Genomic DNA, 19,927 nt, shown 5'->3' with positions numbered 1-19,927 from the left:
GATGTTTACAGATTTCTTTGGAAAACTAAAGAATATGAAGTTCTTTAAGAATAAGCTTACAATAATAACGAAACCCCCAAACCAAAACAGCTAAAAAAAGTCATTTCAGATTTTTCTTGCATTTTAAATCTTACATAAGAAACCGGAACAATTCCGATAAAACCGGGACTGATGTGTAAAACCAGGACCAATGGTGTGAAACCGGGACGTATGGTAAGCCTATTTAATGACAGCATCCAATATTAAATACAATAAAAAACGCCAGTAGTCTTGGGAAAAGTGATAGTGGAGACATGTAATTTTCTGTACTAGATGTTTAAAAATTCGGAATACCAAAAAAACAAAAAACATTATGTAAAAATTAACTAAATAAAGCAACTAAAGCAAATCGGACAATGTTTTTTACGCCATCTTAAACATACATACATGATTTCTAGTGTATGTATGGGTAATTTATGTTGTTTTTATTAATATTAATTATCAGAAAATTGTTAATTGTATTATATAAAGGAGAGTCTATTTTTTTAGTGTGAAACTAAATATTTTTAGTGTAGAGCTAAATTTGCTCTTAGAAAAATTATCTATCTGACCAAATTGAACATTTTAATTTAAAATGTTTAAATTTTTTTTATCACAAATAAACATATATCACAATTTTTATTTGTGTTGATATATTTTTCAATATATTTTTTTAATAGTATGTTTCCACTTTGACCTATCGCTTTGTTTATGAACAACGTCCATTGTTAAAGATTAAAGGCATTGTTATTATTAACTTTCAACTGAGATAACAGAGTAAATATTGGGTCAAAAGTGTCCGACTAAGAATTTATTTTAATTAAACATTTCTTAATTAATAAAGTAAATATACTTGAAAAATATATAAAAAAAATGAGGCAAATGCAATATATATATCTAACTTTAAAACTAATTACATATTTTGTATTTGTCAACAAAGTATATTTACACTCAACCATTAAATAAGAATCATTTTATATTTATTTTGCGCTTTTCATTCCTTAGGTAGTATTGTATGAGAATGAACAATGATACAAATATATCATAATTAATCTTATCTACTAATAAATAATAATAATAATAATAAATCAAAGTCCGAACTTTGTATATTTTGCTTAAACTTTTTAAACCAGTTAAGCTTTAGGAATAATTTCTTTTGAGGACTTATTTTTGACCCCCATGTCAAACCTACTATATTCTGGACTTTATTTGGTCATACTATAGCTCATGTAGTAATGCAATAATTAAATGTAATGTAAAGAGATAATATTAATGATAATACTGAATGTTAACACGTGTAAACATGACAAATGTTTGAACATGTGTAAATATGATCGATCTACTCTAGTATATAAGGAGGAGCAAATGAACGTAGGACACAGTCACGGAAATCTAGCAGCCAGCAATACTTGCGAATGGACAATAACTTTAAGGTAAGCTAAATTCATATTTTAACTTTTATAAACTAAATAAAATAAAATTATTAAATATGAAAAAATAAATTTACTGTTATTATTTTCTCATTATTATTGGAATTTATTAAAATCGTTTATAGCCATATTCTAAATTAAGAGTTAATAAATATATTTGTATAAGCGAACTATTTTCTAAGCCGATTTTATCTTTTGTGGAGATTATTTTCTGAATTTGTTTTTTTAAAATGAAGAAAATAAAATGTTTGTAAGGCAACAAATAATTAATTATAACCAAGAAAAGCAGGGATAATAAATAAAATACATATGATAAAACCGTTTTTGTAGTAAATAAAAATTAAGTGGAAGGCCGATAATGACCGATATTGGGTCAGACATTCATTAAAAATTTATAAATATTTATTTTAATTACTAAGTAGATGTATTGGTATTGTATAGGTTAAAAGCACATTATGATATTACAAAAAAAATATCAACACGAGGTTGGCACGAACCAATTGATTTATTTGTATTGATTTTCAATAATACTGATTGTTGTTTATGAATTGCCTATATAATAAAAGCAAAATCTTATACAATCCTCTGAAATCACATAAAACATTGTACTACACTCCTCGAGAAGTAGAATTTTTTTAAGCTCAAAAACAACAAATTTGATCAAAAGGGCTTAACATATTTTTTCAATGGTCAACCTAACATACTATTTAAAATAAAATTTGTATGTTAAAATGTTTTTATATCGTGTTAACTAGTGTTTTAGTGCAATTTATGAATACAAATTATAGGAGAAGAGAAAATGATTTTTCATTATATATCGTGTTCATAAATCTCTGCAAAAGTTTATGAACGCATATCGTATTGTGCAATTTGAAAACGTCAAATGTCAAAATTATTTAGGGAAAAATAGTCTTTATTGATAAGACTATAATGACTAAAATCACGTGTAGAATTTTGCGTTTCATTATCTACTTTTCATTAGAAAGTGCGATGACAGCTGTCATTTTGCAGCCGTAGGCCAAGTTGGTCGCAAATATGTACATAAAAATGCGTGAGCACTTCTAGCGCTCCGCATAGCGGCCGCTATCGTTCTGGATTCGAATATATCACGGTTCTACGGTCGTATACTCCCGCAAACCTCGACTTATTCGAAAATCACCAGATTGGCGCAGCATATTGTTAGTACCTTTATTATATTCCACGTATACACAAAATAGCTATCTACACACCAAATACGATACATAATCAACTCCTTAGATAATACATCAACTAATACATTTTAATAATTCACATCATCAAACAATGGGTTCAATTATTTATAGATTTTTTCCTAGTATTATTTTAAAAACATTTTAATACAATATTACATGCATTTCATATAACTTGGATCAATATGCCGGTTAAATTGTATTTTCGACCGTTGATTGTATGGAATGTGGAATATGGAACATTGGCCTCAATGTAAATTCAAGTCACGATTAGGCACAATGTCAAGGTCATCGCAAATATTTATCAATTGTGTCACGTGTACTGCAACGAGTGACCCACTTAAGCGTTTTTCATATTAAATATATATTTTTTCAGCATGTCCTGGAAAGAGCTTCCTATTCTGCCACTGTGCAGAATATACGAATATCTTTCCATCAAAGATTGTTTGGCTGCATCGTCGTGCTGTCAGAATTGGAGATATGGCTTTAGATTTCATAGATTAGAAAGGTAAGATTTTTAATAACATATTATTTGCTACTTTGCTGTTATCGGGGCTCAAATTTATTCTAAAAAACATTTATTTGTTGAGGAAAATTGAAAACGAGTTATTCTTATTAAAAATTATAATATGTTTTGAATAAAATTATTAATAAATATAACTCCAAATCGAAGATTCAATAATATTATTACATTTTTTTATTAATTAAAATTAAATTTTTTTCAACTTATCTCTAGTACCGATGGTTAATAATTAATGACAGTACATTTCAAGCCTCTGAATTATTCAGCTACTTGCATTTTATTGGTATGCCAGTTACTTTAAATTGTTATAATTGGTTTATCCATCCATGCTTCTTTATTTCTACAAGTAATACTCTCTTCTATTTTTAATTTTTTTTTTTTAATAAACTCCATGTTTCCCTTTCTATTAGGCATAATAGTCTCAGTAAAATGGCTTTTTTTAAAAATACTCTCTAGAAAGTTCTAAATTAGTGTAGGACCTATCGGTATATTCATGAAAACCATCTACATACGGTAATGATTATTTTACATTATTAAATATGGATAAAACAATATTAAATGTAAAAGGATATTTTGAATATTAACATTTTCTTATGTAACGTGTCCGAAAGAAGACAAAAAAGTATGCAAATATTTCCCCAATTTGAAGGTTTTTTAAGTAATAAAACTTATTTTACCTTCAAATTGTACCACTGATTCATCAATGATGATATTTTGACCAAGCACATAATATTTTGTAAAAAAAATATTTAAGGTTTTTAAATACGGATTGACTTTTTTAATTCTATGCCTCAAATTATTACTAGTTTCATCTATTACAACATGCATCATTCAAAATACTTGAAAGAATCTATATTTTTTAAAATTATCCCTGAAAAATGGAAAGTTACAACTAAGACGAGTAGTAAAATAAAATGACTCAAAGAAACGCTTTCATCTCATCAAGGTCCAATCATTCCATATTGATCTTGAAAATAATGCCGTTTTGGAAATTCTCATATTGCGTATTTATTTGTTTCACAAACTATTTTGCTAATTAGGTCATCAGTATAAAATAATTCAAAATAATCAATAGGCTGGATGCAATTTAAAGGAACTTGAGGTCCAGAATTTGTATCACCTCACGAATATTATAATTTAAAATGCATACTATCATTATCTATTATAATTGTCCAACCTGGAGTGGTCTTACTTTTTGAAATATTGTTATATCACTGACACTGTCGCTATTATTTAAATCAGACTTATGCTTCCGATTTAGTCCAATTGGCCTAATATTAATATCACTTTCTTCATTATCAATAAAATACGTATTATCACAATCACTATATTCAGCCATGGGACTTTTTTAAAATATAATTTAAAATTATATTCACAAATTTTTTTTAAATATATATTATATAATCATAAAATGTCACTCACAAAAATGTAAAAAATATCACTAGATAGTGTCACTCAGTACTTAGTAGTTAAACTCATAAATAAATTAAAAAATGTCCATCACAAGACAGTTTCACTTAGCACACAAATTATATAGACCTGAGAAGACATCAAAAACACACTAGGCAATAAATACATCACCGGTGGATGTAAACCAAAGGAGGATTGTTAACTGTTGGATTCGAAAATAAAGCTGCGGCACATCTGTTTTTTTAGGTGTATGGTTTGAAGCTCATGAATATAGGGTATAAAGAGTTTTTATGTTGTGGTAATTGCCGGCTGGCTGCGTACTATTGTGAGCAAATTCTTAAATGTTCCTACATTTTTTTTCGTGTTTTGTTTGACCACAAACTTCAGCTGTTCTTGCTTTTTGGAGAACCATTGTAATATTTGTTTATGATGATGTAAATAAGGAATCAAGGCCACTATCACTTATAGTTTTTTCACAGTATGATATTGTTCAAAATACCTTCACAGAACTTGATAATGTAGCAACCTAAACTGCTTTTTTATATTGCTCACACACAAATATACATAGTTAGGAATGAATTTGTTTTTAAAATACGCCCAAAAATGACAGGACTGACGTTTTCCATATTATAAACCCATCTGATATGTAATTCAATAATACTTTTTTTCAATAAAATATTATAAAATTGGTTTTTGATGTTTCAGGGTCCAGCTATGTCTGAAAATCAATAACGAGAGTTTAGAGAAAAACATATTTTTGACTGAATTTTACTATCGAAATGTTAAAGATTTAAAAATCATCCTAGAGAACTGCATCGATGAGTATTCGTCGCTGATATTTAAAAGGTTCTTCAACTCCAAACAACTTACCTATATATCGTATGTGCCAACATTTGAATACTTGTCATATGAAAAGAATAAATACTTTTTGCTAAGGTAACTAATAATTCATGCCACTGAAATTTTATTTGTATCATAATTGTTTATTTACTATGATTATTTATTTTAAAGGGTTTTAGAGCCCTTATTACGATTGTGCGAGTTACCCAGTCTTCAAGGTATCAATTTAAATGGCTGCAGTGAACTCGCCGCTCACTTTCCAACATTTTTACAATCTATTGTATGTATTCATTTAATATTATCAATGTGTTTATTCATATTTTATATTAAATATAATTTTAATGTTACAGAGATATCGCGAGAACTTTAAGTCGCTCGGATTCGCAAAACTTAGACCATCTTTATTTTTTATGCCAATACATCCGAATTCATTCAATGATTTCGTTCAACTTAAGGTATTTCAATCATACTTTTCTATCTAAAGAATAATCATAATAATTAGGAATCATTGTTTCAGTACCTATCTTTGGATTATGAATACATGTCCGAAGAATTCTTGATGGGCATTCAGAAAAGGTTGCCTTCACTCAATAAGTTGATCCTTCACATTACGAAAATTCCAGAGTGGGGCTTTGAAGATCTATCGACCAGTTGGATTAGGCTAAGGAATAAGGACAATTTAAAGTTCACTGTTACTATAAACTGCGTATGTATTGTATATATAAATCTTAATATTATATTTTTCAATTTGCTTATATTGAAATTATTTGTAGCAATTTTATATCCAATCAATCAACTATTTTTTATTGCAGATTTTATTACCTGCTGTAAATTTACGCGATGTTAATGAAAAAGTCTTATGTGAAGGACTTCCATTGGAAAAACTAAGAATTTTATTTTGTAAATCGGTGAGTAATAATAACACAATAAAAAAGTGTGCTTAAAACTATTATTTTATATTAATTGAAATATATTATTTCAGATTTTTATGGGCATTTTGAGAAAGTTGGTTGAATACAATGAAACGTTGAAGGAGCTGGTATGGATCGATTCATTCAATGATAACAATTTCTGCGTCTTCAACGTTCCAGTTGTTAGGTATATAAACCAAGTTACAAATCCACTCGTGATGATGTGCTGGCAATGTCCTCTTTTGGAGAAGATAACTTTACATGGTATTTATGATTTTGTGTATCGTTATTATTGTGTTGCATCTTGCTGTAATATTTTTTTTTCAGGATATTGGCATTCGGCCGATGATCTATTAGGAATGGCTCGATTGAGGGGTAATAGTTTGCAGACATTGGATATTTCGGCGTTGCTGCCGCCTTCGCCGGTGAAAGACTCGAAAAAGCCGTTCACACCCGTTAAGTTGACATACGATATCATGTCTTCAAAGGGACCATATTTGTCCAACAAGTTTGTTCAGGTATTTATTTTTAATTTCTTTTTGACCAAAAATAAAAGAGAGCAAAAAACATAAAATTCCCAGGTTGTTTTGACATGGTTTTAACACTTAACCGACAGGACAGATATGACCTACCCATCATGTTCGCTGATGGTAATACACGGAACATGTAAAATCTACAATTTATAACCTCTGATGTTTAACAACGTTTGTACTAAATGAAAAAAAATATTATGACTTCTTTTTGTGTTTATGGAGATCGTAAAATTGCACTATTTTTTTCGTCGTGAAATATATTAAATAATAAATTAATTTTAACTCTCAATAGTTGTTATAACACATGACGGCTGAAGTTTAAGATGCTATTAGATTTCATTGTAAATATTTTTTTTCGAATAAAAATGAAACACTAGACATAAATTAATTAGGTTTTAATTTAGATTTTACGCCACCCACAGATTGAAAACTATTGATAAAATAATATTAACATATTTACTAATAATTTTTCAAAAAAATTATTAAAATAAAACTTTTGCCCAATTTTTTTTATTATTAATTTTAATTCAAAAGGTATCATATTTTTTTTAACTGCATTGCACGAAATTCTCGCAAAACTTCAAAGCGACAAAATGAATATCCCAGTTATTTTTGTATTGAATGTATATATTATATTTTAAAATAATTTAATTTAAAATAAATGTATATATTATATTTTATAATATGTATTAATAGATATAATTATATTTTCATCCTTGAACATTTTAGAAAATGAAAAATTCGCTAAGGTTCCCTTGGCACTGTCCCAAGTGGCGCGATCTTCACCCATCTCTGTTGGATAACTGCGTCGATCAGAAAAACGACTACATCATCAACATCATTCAAAATGACATACCAACGATGGACGAATTCTCAGAATGATATTCCAAAGGTTTGGACATTGGACAATTGTTTATTTTTTTTTTGTAACTTTTAAATTTGTTCTTTTGGTAGTTTTTATTATTAAATTGTTAATTTATTAATCGAGTCAATTACAAACGCTCCCACAGCCGCCGCTTTATGTTTACAGAGTTGTGTTATTTTTGTGACGAGTCACAATATGAAGAAATGGTTGTGTCAATTGAAATTTGATGACGGCTGAATAAGCGTTTTAATATCATATTTACTACTTATGTGTTTTAGTGATTCGATTATTTATTAGCTAATTAATGAAACATATAATCTTATTCAACATTTGAGGGAATAGTTCTAAACTACTTGAAATGAAATAGTCTCGATTTGATTTTTATGATGACCTAATATATATTATTTTTAGTCAAAGGTTATCGCCATATTTTGGGTGTATTTTTTATTAGAAAAAAAATATTAGCAATATACAATACACTGAGCTTAAAATTCATACCATGCTATAATTTATTATGATATCATATAAACTATTTAAATTTAATATATATTCATAGACTATTGCACACTATTATATTTATATGCATATAGTCGTAGTTATAGTTGTTATACATTTATATATAAAAATTCGCTGAATATTTTTTTAAAAAGCGCCAAATTTATTAACGTAGAATAGTACAGATTTTTAACTATGTTACATTATTTCACACTTGTCTCACTACTTATTTTTCTTTAAAAACTGCATTTTTTGTGTGTGGAATGAAAATACTTTAAAAATTAACTACTTAACTACTTGAAACCAAATCTTATAAATAAATATACATATAATTAGTCTACTCTCAAAATTTAAGCTAAATTAATTTCAAACTGTTGACTTTTCCTTATAAATTTATATAAAAAACTGATATGAGAATATATAAGCTTTTCAATTCTAGTAGGAAATATTAGTATATAATTGTAACTTAAAGCGACGCTTGTATTACGATAATATTTTCTACTATAAAATAAATAAATAAATTATATATAAATATACATAATTGAAAAGCATATTGAAACAAATTATTAAAAACAACTAATTACTTAGCTGTGATGTGATGAAGATCCATATGTGAATAACTTCCATAATAAATTGATATATACATCATATAATATTTATTAACAGTGAACTGAATCTTTGGGATCCTTATCTTCATGATAATATATTATATATATTTACACAGTGTTGCAGAAAATATTTACAGATTATGATTTATTCTTTTTCATACGCTCAATCTGTAACTTAATTCAGTTTTTTGTCTTATTTAATTTTAATATAAATTTTATAAAAATTTTAAAAGTAAATACAAATAGTGATTTTTAGGAATCAATAACTTAACAGTTTATATAAATAACTTTTTCACATTATATCGTTAATAATCCTGCCGAACTGTAGAAGTCGATAATTTTTCTGCGATTTCACAATATCGATGTAAGTGACATTCACTGTATTTTGCATATTTGCACAGTCTTTAGTCAGATATATTTTTCATGTCTGGTTTCATTAATTTTACCAGTCATGAACCTATTTGTTTGATTTTTTTTATTAATAAATAATAAATTTACACTTAATATATATGTGTATATATAGTCATATAAAATGTTATAATATATAAATGCTTTAAATTGTTTTTTAAAATAATCGCTTTGTCATTATAGACATTTTATTGCGCTATCAGATAAAATACGTGCGTATCTCCATAAGCTTTCATTTGCATTGGATTTAAATAATTGTTATTCATTCATATTGTTCAGAAAGTAATTGCTTTATTCTTTATAAGTATGTATCATTTATCTGATCAAAATCGCTAGTTTTTTAATTATTATAATTTCTATTTAAATCACAACAAAATATAGTTCCTCTGTCTATTATATTTTCTTTTGCGACAGTCATAGTATAAATGAGCGAAATTATTCAAATATTTTCTCGTGTAACGTCTAAGTATAAATTAGTATACTCTATATATTCTGAAAGTAATTACTATTAATCATTGTAGAAATATGTAATCCATATTGTAATTAATTTAGATCACAATTCAATTTGTATTTGCATACATCTCACACTGTCCAGTATCTTTTTTTCAACAGTTTTAGTGTTGTAGAATATATTTTGTGGATAAATAAGAATTATATTTTAACATTTGAACCAGATAGTGTCTTAAATTTATCAAACTAAATTTGGTATTATTTAATAAAAATGGGGATTTTGCTGTGTTTAGTCAAATAAATTCATACAATGACGTTGATTGGTAGACAATTTTTATTTTTTACACGATTCGATTCAATATTTATGTACAAATACTACTTAAAATCGTTGCTGCATTTATCTATCAATATTTCAATGAAATGACATTTATACTAATTTTATCTATAATTGTATTTTTGAGAGCTAATAAAATAAATTGATCAACATTCTAGTAACTATTTTCAAATTACTTAGCTAAAAATTAATTGTTTAAATTTAATTTTGGTGGGGACTTATTATTTTATATATTTTAACTTTGTCATATTTTCGTTGTAATTTATTAGTATTTTTATAGTTTTACTACTTTTTTTTAACCAATCTGTCATTTTGATTAAAAATCCTTTTTTATTTTCTTGTGCAATAAGAAAACTAAATATTAGTAGAAATAATTTCAACAATAGACATTTTTTTTACAAAATCACCAAAACTATAACCTTTATTAAAACTAAAAATATCTACTTTATGATTTCACACTTAATTTCCTACTTTTCTTTATTTATTTTTAATTAATACGTTTTTTTTTGTATTTGGTTGTAATATAATGTTTAATATATTTTGAATTAGTTATCAAATTATTATTATAGGGGAAAAGCTATTTTTATATATTGAATCGAGAATTGCACAAAAAATAAACGTCTACTTAGAAACATTCAAAATTAACTTTAAAAAACTTATTTATGTAAAAAAATATTAGTAAATTTGCTTTATATTTTTACAAAAGCGTAACATTTTTAATAAAACAATTATTTCAAAAGCTCATTTAATATTTTTTTAAAGTTTGTCTAATATTTTTTTACAAATTTGTCAACGTTTTCAACTCAGCTTAGAACAGAAATATATTTACTACTTACTTTTTAAACAAATTTTTATGCAAAAATTATATTTTTTCTGTTTCGATATAAAGGTAATCAATAATTTGAGAAAAATATTCTTTTGCGTCATACTGATCACACTTTTTTATCAAGAATTGCGGTAGAAAGTAAAATTCTACTGAAAAACACAAGATTAACTATTTTATTGAATTTACATTTGTACTACTTGATCTTTACTTGTTTACCGTTCCCACTGTGATATTATTTGTGATAAACTTACTATTTATTTTAAATTAATTATGAAATTTTATGTTAAGGAAATACATTTTTTCTCATTCATCTTATTATAATATTATATATATATATTGAATCGAAAATTGTGAGAAAAAAGTAAATGTCTTTTAAAGAATAGAATACATATATCTTGATAATAAATTAATTCTATTGTATATCTGAAGCGATTTTATAATTAATTACAAATAGCAATTATTTTCTGAACAACTTGATTTTTATGATGAACTTTCTCAAACATACAAAAAATATTATTTTGAAATTATAAAAATATCAATATTTCATTCATAATATGGAGAAAAAACCGCACATTAAACATTGATATATAAGCCATAGCTTCTGCAATGTTTACTAGCTGTTTGATTGTACTATTTTATTATAAAATTTTATGTATATTGGGTGTTTGTGTTATATTATTCATGGTATTTTTAATTGTAATATTTAGCCATGATTTTAATTTACTTTTTTTTTAATATACATATATATATATATATATATGAAGAAAATCAATATATATTTTTACTAATGAAATATGAATGGGATAGAATGATGAGAGAATCACTAACAAGATCACTCTCGACTAAGTAAAAAATCGCACTGCAATATTTGCGGTGTGTAAATTGTGATAGCTATAAATGCAGATTTTCCACAAGAGTGCTTCGGAATTCATTAAAGCCTCAGTAGTGTATGTTTCTTATTGTTTTATTATGTTCCATAATCGATATCATAGCAAAACTATATTATGTACTTATGAATTTGGTTATTGTTTTCCTTCCGTTTTGCTATAGAGCCATCGATGTGTTGTCTTATTTTTTTATTATGTGTAACATATATTATGTAATGTAAAAATATACACTACTATATTGCCGCTTGTGAATTTCTGATAAACTTTCTCGGGAGATTCTGGATCAAAGCCGACATTGAGTACCTTTTGTCTGCTTGAAGGTCATTTAGTTGAACATCAAGCATGTAACCATCTGTGATATAATGACTTGTAGACAAGCAGATAGCGTAAGATCTAGCACAATCTTTACATCCTAATATATATTTAAAATATTAAAAGTTAGCACAAATGTTTTCTTTTATTGGTGTAATGATAATTTCTATCGTCTAGCGTTGCTCTTATTCGCACACAAATTATAAAATGTTAAATAGCTTTATAATGAAATATTATTATAGAATGTAAGATGAAAACTACTTATCAAACTTTGGCTACTTATTGTTATTTATTCATGTATAAAATTCAGTATCTATTTTTGTATTTATACTGCATTGTATAGTAGTTGACAACTTTTATGAAATACTATTGAACAACGATTTTTATGTTTCTTCGTTAATTTCTTTCTTTCTCAGAACATGTTACTTTTTTCTATTTTATTATTATGTAACTAATTTAAAAATATTTTTTATTATATATATTATAAATCTGTTTGTTATATTTTCTTAATAATTATTATTTTGTACACCAAAATGCTTTGACCAAAATATATTAGATCACTGTCAAGTCCCTAATTTATTATATTATAGATTTACTGAGAAGAGATCTTTAAAACCATACTGTTTACTATTTTTAAATGCATTCTATGCTGCGCTTTTATCGATAAAGTACCTGATGCATTATCTAACATTCTTATTATATTATGTCATTCTGTTTAAAACAATCATCAAAATATGTGCTTACAATAAAATCTCACATAATATATGTATAAGAAAACTGTTTATACTTATTATGCAATAGAAAATCTCATCTCAGTAAATAGACTGTTTATGATGCTGAAACGCAAACATTCCAACTCCTATTCTATTTTATTCCGTCAAAAGTAGAACTTACAGCGTAAAGGGACCATTGAAACGTTTTGTACGATATACAATATCACAAAGCATCGATTCGTAATAATTATGCAGAATAAGAGCGGGTATTATTATAATCTATGTATCAATGTTAACGTCTTAAAAAAATGTGAGCGTATTCATGACGAAATACGCATAGAACACGGTAAAAGGAACAATTGTGCTAGCTTTAAAGAACAATGCCAAAATGTCAAGAGATCGTGGCATGAATTACTTAGAAATATATTTTATAAATGTGCTCACGAGTCGGCATAATTGAAGGTAGCGACTGAATGCTGACTTGTTTTGACATTCCTTATCGAGAATCCAAACGCGGCGATGGCCGAACGAGGCTGAACTGTTTTGTCGTGTTCGTTTTTGGCTCGAGCAACTTTTAAAGGTTTCGTTCGAATGCTCACTGTGCGCTTCTTGTTAAGTAAATAATTATTGTAATCACTCAATCTTTACAAACGTGATAGACTGAAAACCGATTATCCTGACGTACCGCTCGACTCTATGGTTATTTTTGTCAGTTTAACAAAAATAAAGGTACAAATTATATCAAAAGATATCGTCATGGTTTATTTTTTCGATCGATTATAGTAAGCGTTAATGTTACGATCTGTCAAGTTGACAATACAATAAGAAATGTTGAAAATATATATGTTAGGATTTTAATAGTACTGAATTACATAAATTCTAACGTTACTTCTTAATGTTTGTTTTATAGGAATTAAACATGAAATTAGTATTTCTTTTCTACAATATAATCGTTTGGTGCTATCATTAAAAATGTATTTATGAACTTAGATCATTATGTTAATATATGAATCGATCCCTGCAGAAGATAAGAACTAAAAATAACTTTTTTTTTAAATGTTTCATGAACGTGTGTTACGTTATTTTCTAGCGACTAGTACTCTTGCTGGAGTAACATAGACGCTTCACCGTGCTGAAGTTTCATTATTTGAAGAATTTCAAATGATTTCACTTCTTCATTACTCTTGATTTGCTTTGGTGCATATTGCAAATGCAGTAAACATTTTAAGCTACTGCTGTTCCTTCCTGTTGCGTGCCTGATTCATACTTTCACCTATCGGCCACTCTTAAAATTATCTGTAACACAGCTGCCAATTTGTGAAACAATAGAAGTGTTAATTTTTTTAATAGCACTTTTGATGACACATTCAGAAAGATGGAAAATCCATTGTAGTTTATTTTGAAATGAAATTAATAGAAAAAAATCAATTTTTCATTCTCTGTTATAGACAAGACATATTATTGTTACTATATTTTATGCGCATTGAAACAATTTAATTATACTAGCTGTCGGTACCTCACTATCGTGAGGTACCGATAGCTAGCGAGTGTGCGAATACCGGACCCTCAACTTTTTGGGTTTTAAATATAATTTTTGCTTCGTTCTGATTTTTTTAAAATATTTTTTAAAAGTTAATGGTTTAAATTGGACATTACTATTTAAGATTTTCAATGATAGACAAAATGGTTCATCTATAAAAAACTACTTAACATTTTCAATTCACTTGAAAATAGGTTTACAACTTGACTAAATATTTCCAGAAGAAAACATTTTATACTGTTTATTAGATTTGAAACGTTAGATTTTATCGTTATATTGAAACTTAAGGTTTAATAGGTTTAAAACTTAGCTAGATTATAATAAATTCAAAATTGTACAGTGAATTCTCAATACAGCTAAGCTCACGGAACCAATGAATAAATCTTGGTGTACTGAAAATTCGTTATATTAAATGTAAGGAAGATGATTTATTTTTATTTTATTTTTAATTACCATATTACTACAGCATCAAAATAACCTCTTATAAGGTTGTCCATGTTTAAGGATACTGTATGAAACACAATAAAATTTGTGAAAAAAATGTTTTATAAAAAAAGTTTGAGGGTCAGCGAAACACCTGTAATGTCGCTTTTGAACACATCTGGCACACGCCAAGTCAATGACGAACTTAATTCTTAGAAATATTTGTCAAGTTATAACGTCATTCTTAAATTCGGATCAAAATATTTCGTTATACTGAGATCAGTCTTCGTTACAATGAAAACCTTTTGTATGAAAGTTTTTCGGGGACAAATTAAAGATTCGTGATACTGGGAATTTCGTTATTTCGGTATTTGTTACAAAGAGATTTAACTGTATTAATTTTTCAAATAGAATTGTAACTTAACTAAATATTAATAAAACAAAAAAATACCAAAATGTTTTCAACATAAAAAATAATATTAAAACGTAACATTTTGTAATATTTAAAATTAGGTTTACAGTTTAAATAAATAATAATAATAATAATAAATAGCATTGGTTACACATCCCCTCAAAAATATTAGTGATAATTAAAAATATTTGTTACACCTTACTGACGCTACAACACAATCGATCACCTATAGTTGGTGCAATGTGAGCGATTATAAGTCATTGATTGTGTTTTAGCGTATCTTAGGTGTTTGAGGTCCCGTTTGCGCATTCCCATAAAGCATACATTAGGGCGCCTTGTGACGTCACATCTCGCGTCTCTTTCTAGCATTCAGTCGTCTCTTTCTGGCGCCTCGCTACCGCTCGCGCCGACTTTCACTATAGAACCGAACACCCTAACCTTTTTTTAATGATATTGTATTGATTTGTTCTCATTTCGGTATATCTTGTAATTGTCCAGAATCATCCAATCTATGACTAACTGATCCCGCGATCGCAGCGGCGTATGAAGCGACGCCTGTGAGTATTTGTGGAACTGATTTTGGCGCCGGCGTGAAACGTCATCGTGACGTCACTATGGCGCTCTAACGCGAGTGTTTTGGGAATTCGCGGCTCGTTTTAACGCTGCATACAACACAATTTTATCATAAATTAAAATTTTAGTAATAAGAACGTTTTTTAGTTACACCATAAGTTACTTTATAATTAAAAAAAGATGTTTATATGTTTTATGTGTAAATATAAAAGCCAATTAGAAAGATATAAGAAACTGAAAATATCAAGCACCTAATATGTTACTTTAGACCAAAAATGCGCTTTAAAAATATTAATAATTTTGAGACCTTTGTCTATTTTTATTAAAAAATACTTTGACTTATTTTGATTTATATATTTTTTAAGTAAATGTTTTTTCTGCGCAGTATTATATATTTTAATAATTAATAAATGCAAAAAGTTTTGACATTATTTAAAATTAATAATAAACTAAACATATTTAAAATCTATAATAAATTAAGAATATTTAAAATCCATAATAAAATAAAAAATATTTTTAAAGTTGAAAAAAATATTTTGAATAAATTTTGCAACACTATGTGTTTAGTAGTTGGTTGGTAATGAATAGTACTTATTTTGAAACTTTGCCCCTTTTTTGGATTTTTGCAACACTATGTGTTTATTAGTTGGTTGGTAATGAATAGTACTTATTTTGAAACTTTGCCCCTTATTGTTGAAAATGTTTTTTCAAGCAAAATTTCAAAAATTCTCTAAAAACTATTACTTTAAATTGGCAACGTTCGCCAAAATTTAAGTACAATTTTTTTCTTTTAAGAGAAGCTAATAAAAAATTAACATTATTTATATTATATTTTAAATACCGTATAAACTAAACATATTTTAAAAAATATTTTTTTAAAATTGGATGATTTTTATACATATATTAATAAGTGTTTTACAATTTAAATCGATAAAATCAATTTCGTAGTTCGTTCTCAAGCGCGCCGGGGAAATACCATTGCCGGTATTCCCCGGAATTTTTTATATGTGACAGTTCTTGTCATCAGTCAAGCGCGCGCCGGGATACAGCTTAGTGCGATTAAATAAACAGTGAAATATGTTATAATCGCAGCATTCTTCTTCTTACAAAGTTACAATTGAAGATGATTCAAAGTGATTTACCATTGGAATTATAGACTATATCGAAACTAAAAATTATGAGTGTGCCAGTAAGTGTTTGGTTATATGAATACTATATCACGGTTATTCTAATTACTATTGACTTTCTAGGATCTAATATTAAAAGACAAACAGCAGTGATTTGGCAATTGAAGATATACATGCCAAAGTTAATTAAACATATTACAATGGTAGTAATAATGAAAAATCTCATATTAGTGTAAACAAAAAGTTACTTTTTACCCAATATATAGTATCGTTTACAGTCAATTTTCAGAATCAATGAGAGATCTAATAACATTTACGTATGGCAAACAATTAATGTATGACATATTGCGACTATTTTGAAGAAGATGAAGATATGTCAATCTACGTGTTTAATCCTCTACAGTACATCAATTTTGTTCTTCAGTTGTCGGTTAAATTTAATTTATGGATTATATTAGTAGTAATAATGTGTTCAATGTTTACTCTTATTGTTTTTTAATTACTTTTCAGAAGCAATGATGGAACAATTTGATGACCTATATGGCTACAACGTAGAATTGGTATATATAAACAAAGAGTGAAACTTCTCATGTTGAAGTCACTGTCAGCAAGTATTATCTTTTTATAAAGAACATACTACATAAACTTGATGTAACTGAATATCTTAAATTTGGCTATTCCGAAAGAGGAATGATGGCACAGAACAAAAATTGAACATATTTTGCCACATCGGAATTAAAAATAACCCACTCTTAGATATTTTGGCTATCGATTATTCCAGGTTTGCGATCACATATTTATAATCATTGTAAAATGTCGTTATTAGATAACATCCAAGGAAATACACATTTATAAGCTGTCAATCAAATCGGCGCTGTCGTCCACTGCGACAGCGCCGATTTGATCGACATTAACTTTCAATCCTCATACATACTAAGGATATATTACACGTTCACGTTTAAAATTGTGCATTAAATCGGAAGCAATGATAATGTTTATGTAATATAAAAGGAGAAATTCACTTTTGGGCCCCGGAGCCCGGCGACGGGAATTCAAAATTTGAATATTTCATTACGAAGATTGTTTTATGATTGTTTATCTAATTTAATCAATGTATTATTTTAATCCTCAACACATTATGTATATATTTAATTTTCATAGTCATAACACACCTAGTTAAGTTGCAATCTGATTATTTATAAAAGGAAAAACTCACTTTTCGGCCTCGGAGCCCGTCGCCGGGAATTCAAAATTTGAAGATTTCATTATGAAGATTGTTTATCTAGTTAAATCAATGTATTCTTCTAATCCTCAACACATTATGTATATATTTAAGTTAACATAGTTATAACACACCTAGTTAATTTGCAATCCGATTATTTATATTCAGTCAAATGACGAATTAATGAAAATTATTGTCGCGTAGCAAAATTTTATTATTAAATAAAAGCGTTGTCACGGTACTGTCTATTTGAATTTGAATGCTTATTTTTCATTGGTCGAAGCTATTTGAATATTTGAATGCTTATTTTTGATTGGTCGAAACAACAGAACGCATTGCCGGCGGCTCGAAAATCAATCGGAGCAAATTCAATTTTTATTTTTATTATTATTTATTATTAATAATTCCTTTGTTTACGTGTATTGTTACACACCGTTCATACAAAGCGATACCATTTACAGAGTATAGATTTGAACGGAGAATGTTTCGTTTAAAGTTATGCGCGTCCGGAAGCGACGGCGGAAGCGGATTAGAACAATTATATATAAGATTATTTTTATATAAGCTCTATTTTCTCTTTATAAACGGAATTATAGTGTACTACTTTTCCCACAGATTGGTTCAATATTCGTCATTGAATCATTACTTATTTTTCTATAAAATATTTATAGTCACTTTCTGCAGCTATCGATTCATTTACACTTACAGTATTAATAATAAATTAACGGCACATTCAACGAATTAATAACTAGTCATCAATGGTTTTGTTACAGTACAATGTTCCTATGCACATGTTATTACGTAAATGTATATAATTATGAGTCTAGAATGAAACGTTATTATTTAATATAACAATGTGATGGGACTTAAAAGAGCAACGTGTATGTAATATAAAAATAAATACAATAAAACCGAGCTAATTTTGCATGACGACGGATGAACCAGTTGTATGCAAAGTGATCGTATAATATTATAGTAAGATCTGGTATTATTAGTGTGTATATTAACAATCTTATATGTGATAATGAAGATTTTATCAGAGCGTCAGATAGAAGTGATTTAAATCGGAATAATGAGTGGCTCTTTATTGAAATAAATAATCGGCAGGGTAGTACCTACATTTCGTTGAATCCAACCTTCGATAAAAACGAACACGACACAACGCACGAACTGAGGATTTTTCTTAAAATACCCACACAATAAAAGATCAGCATCACCGCCTTCAAGCGTCTCATGTGAAGTCCCTAATAATTACGTCTAAAATATTTTATGCGCAAAATTCTTCTACTGGAAATAAAATTATATAAATAAAAAAAAACAATATCATTTATACAATTGAGAAGTGTTATAAAACTCTATTATTATAATATATAAAACATGTTATTATGTAATGTAATAAATAAATAAAATTCTGGTAAATGATTTTTTATTTTTTAAACATCCAAAACACACAGAACTCTTCTACGTTTGCTATATAATCATCTTTTAAATTGTCTTAAAAAATATATGTATATTATATTATACATTACCTTTCAAATTATAATATATATACATAATAGAAAAAAAATCACAGTATTTATTATATATGCACATATATGTCGACACATTTATTCATTATCATAATATAGACAAAGATGCTATTGGCAACGAAAATACCTTGACTGTGAATGAACGTCTACATTTGAGTCTACTACTGCTTAAACATTTAACGTTTAAAATTATTAAACATGGTCCCTAAATACATAACATTATTATAGATCATTACTGAAAGAAGATATTAAATCAGCCAATAGTGTAAATATAAAAGTGTACTAGTCATATTATATCAATTTAAAAATAATCCATTTTATAAATGGCTA

General features: G+C 27.2%; 1 protein-coding gene across 2 annotated transcripts; it reads left to right on the top strand.

The window, feature by feature from the left end:
* The first annotated feature begins 1,294 nt into the window (after positions 1 to 1,294).
* Positions 1,295 to 7,861, top strand: LOC148233879 (uncharacterized). Of its 2 annotated transcripts, none has more exons than XM_088188881.1 (10): positions 1,295 to 1,451; positions 3,033 to 3,164; positions 5,295 to 5,525; positions 5,601 to 5,709; positions 5,780 to 5,884; positions 5,947 to 6,135; positions 6,242 to 6,337; positions 6,412 to 6,604; positions 6,668 to 6,858; positions 7,603 to 7,861. In XM_088188881.1, exons 1-10 carry the CDS (start codon positions 1,339 to 1,341, stop codon positions 7,753 to 7,755), a joined length of 1,512 nt encoding a protein of 503 aa, XP_088045007.1. In that variant the 5' UTR covers positions 1,295 to 1,338; the 3' UTR covers positions 7,756 to 7,861. The 2 variants fall into 2 exon arrangements, with proteins under 2 accessions (XP_088045007.1, XP_088045008.1); XM_088188882.1 differs by lacking the exon at positions 1,295 to 1,451 and adding an exon at positions 2,322 to 2,626.
* Positions 7,862 to 19,927: the final 12,066 nt, after the last annotated feature.

This window comes from Plectrocnemia conspersa, unplaced genomic scaffold (assembly GCF_051122295.1).
Source record: "Plectrocnemia conspersa isolate PC_06_02 unplaced genomic scaffold, ASM5112229v1 ptg000007l, whole genome shotgun sequence".
Classification (NCBI taxonomy): Eukaryota; Metazoa; Arthropoda; class Insecta; order Trichoptera; family Polycentropodidae; genus Plectrocnemia; species Plectrocnemia conspersa.
The sequence above is the reverse complement of the archived record's forward strand: the minus strand, read 5'-3'. Positions and strand labels throughout refer to the sequence as shown.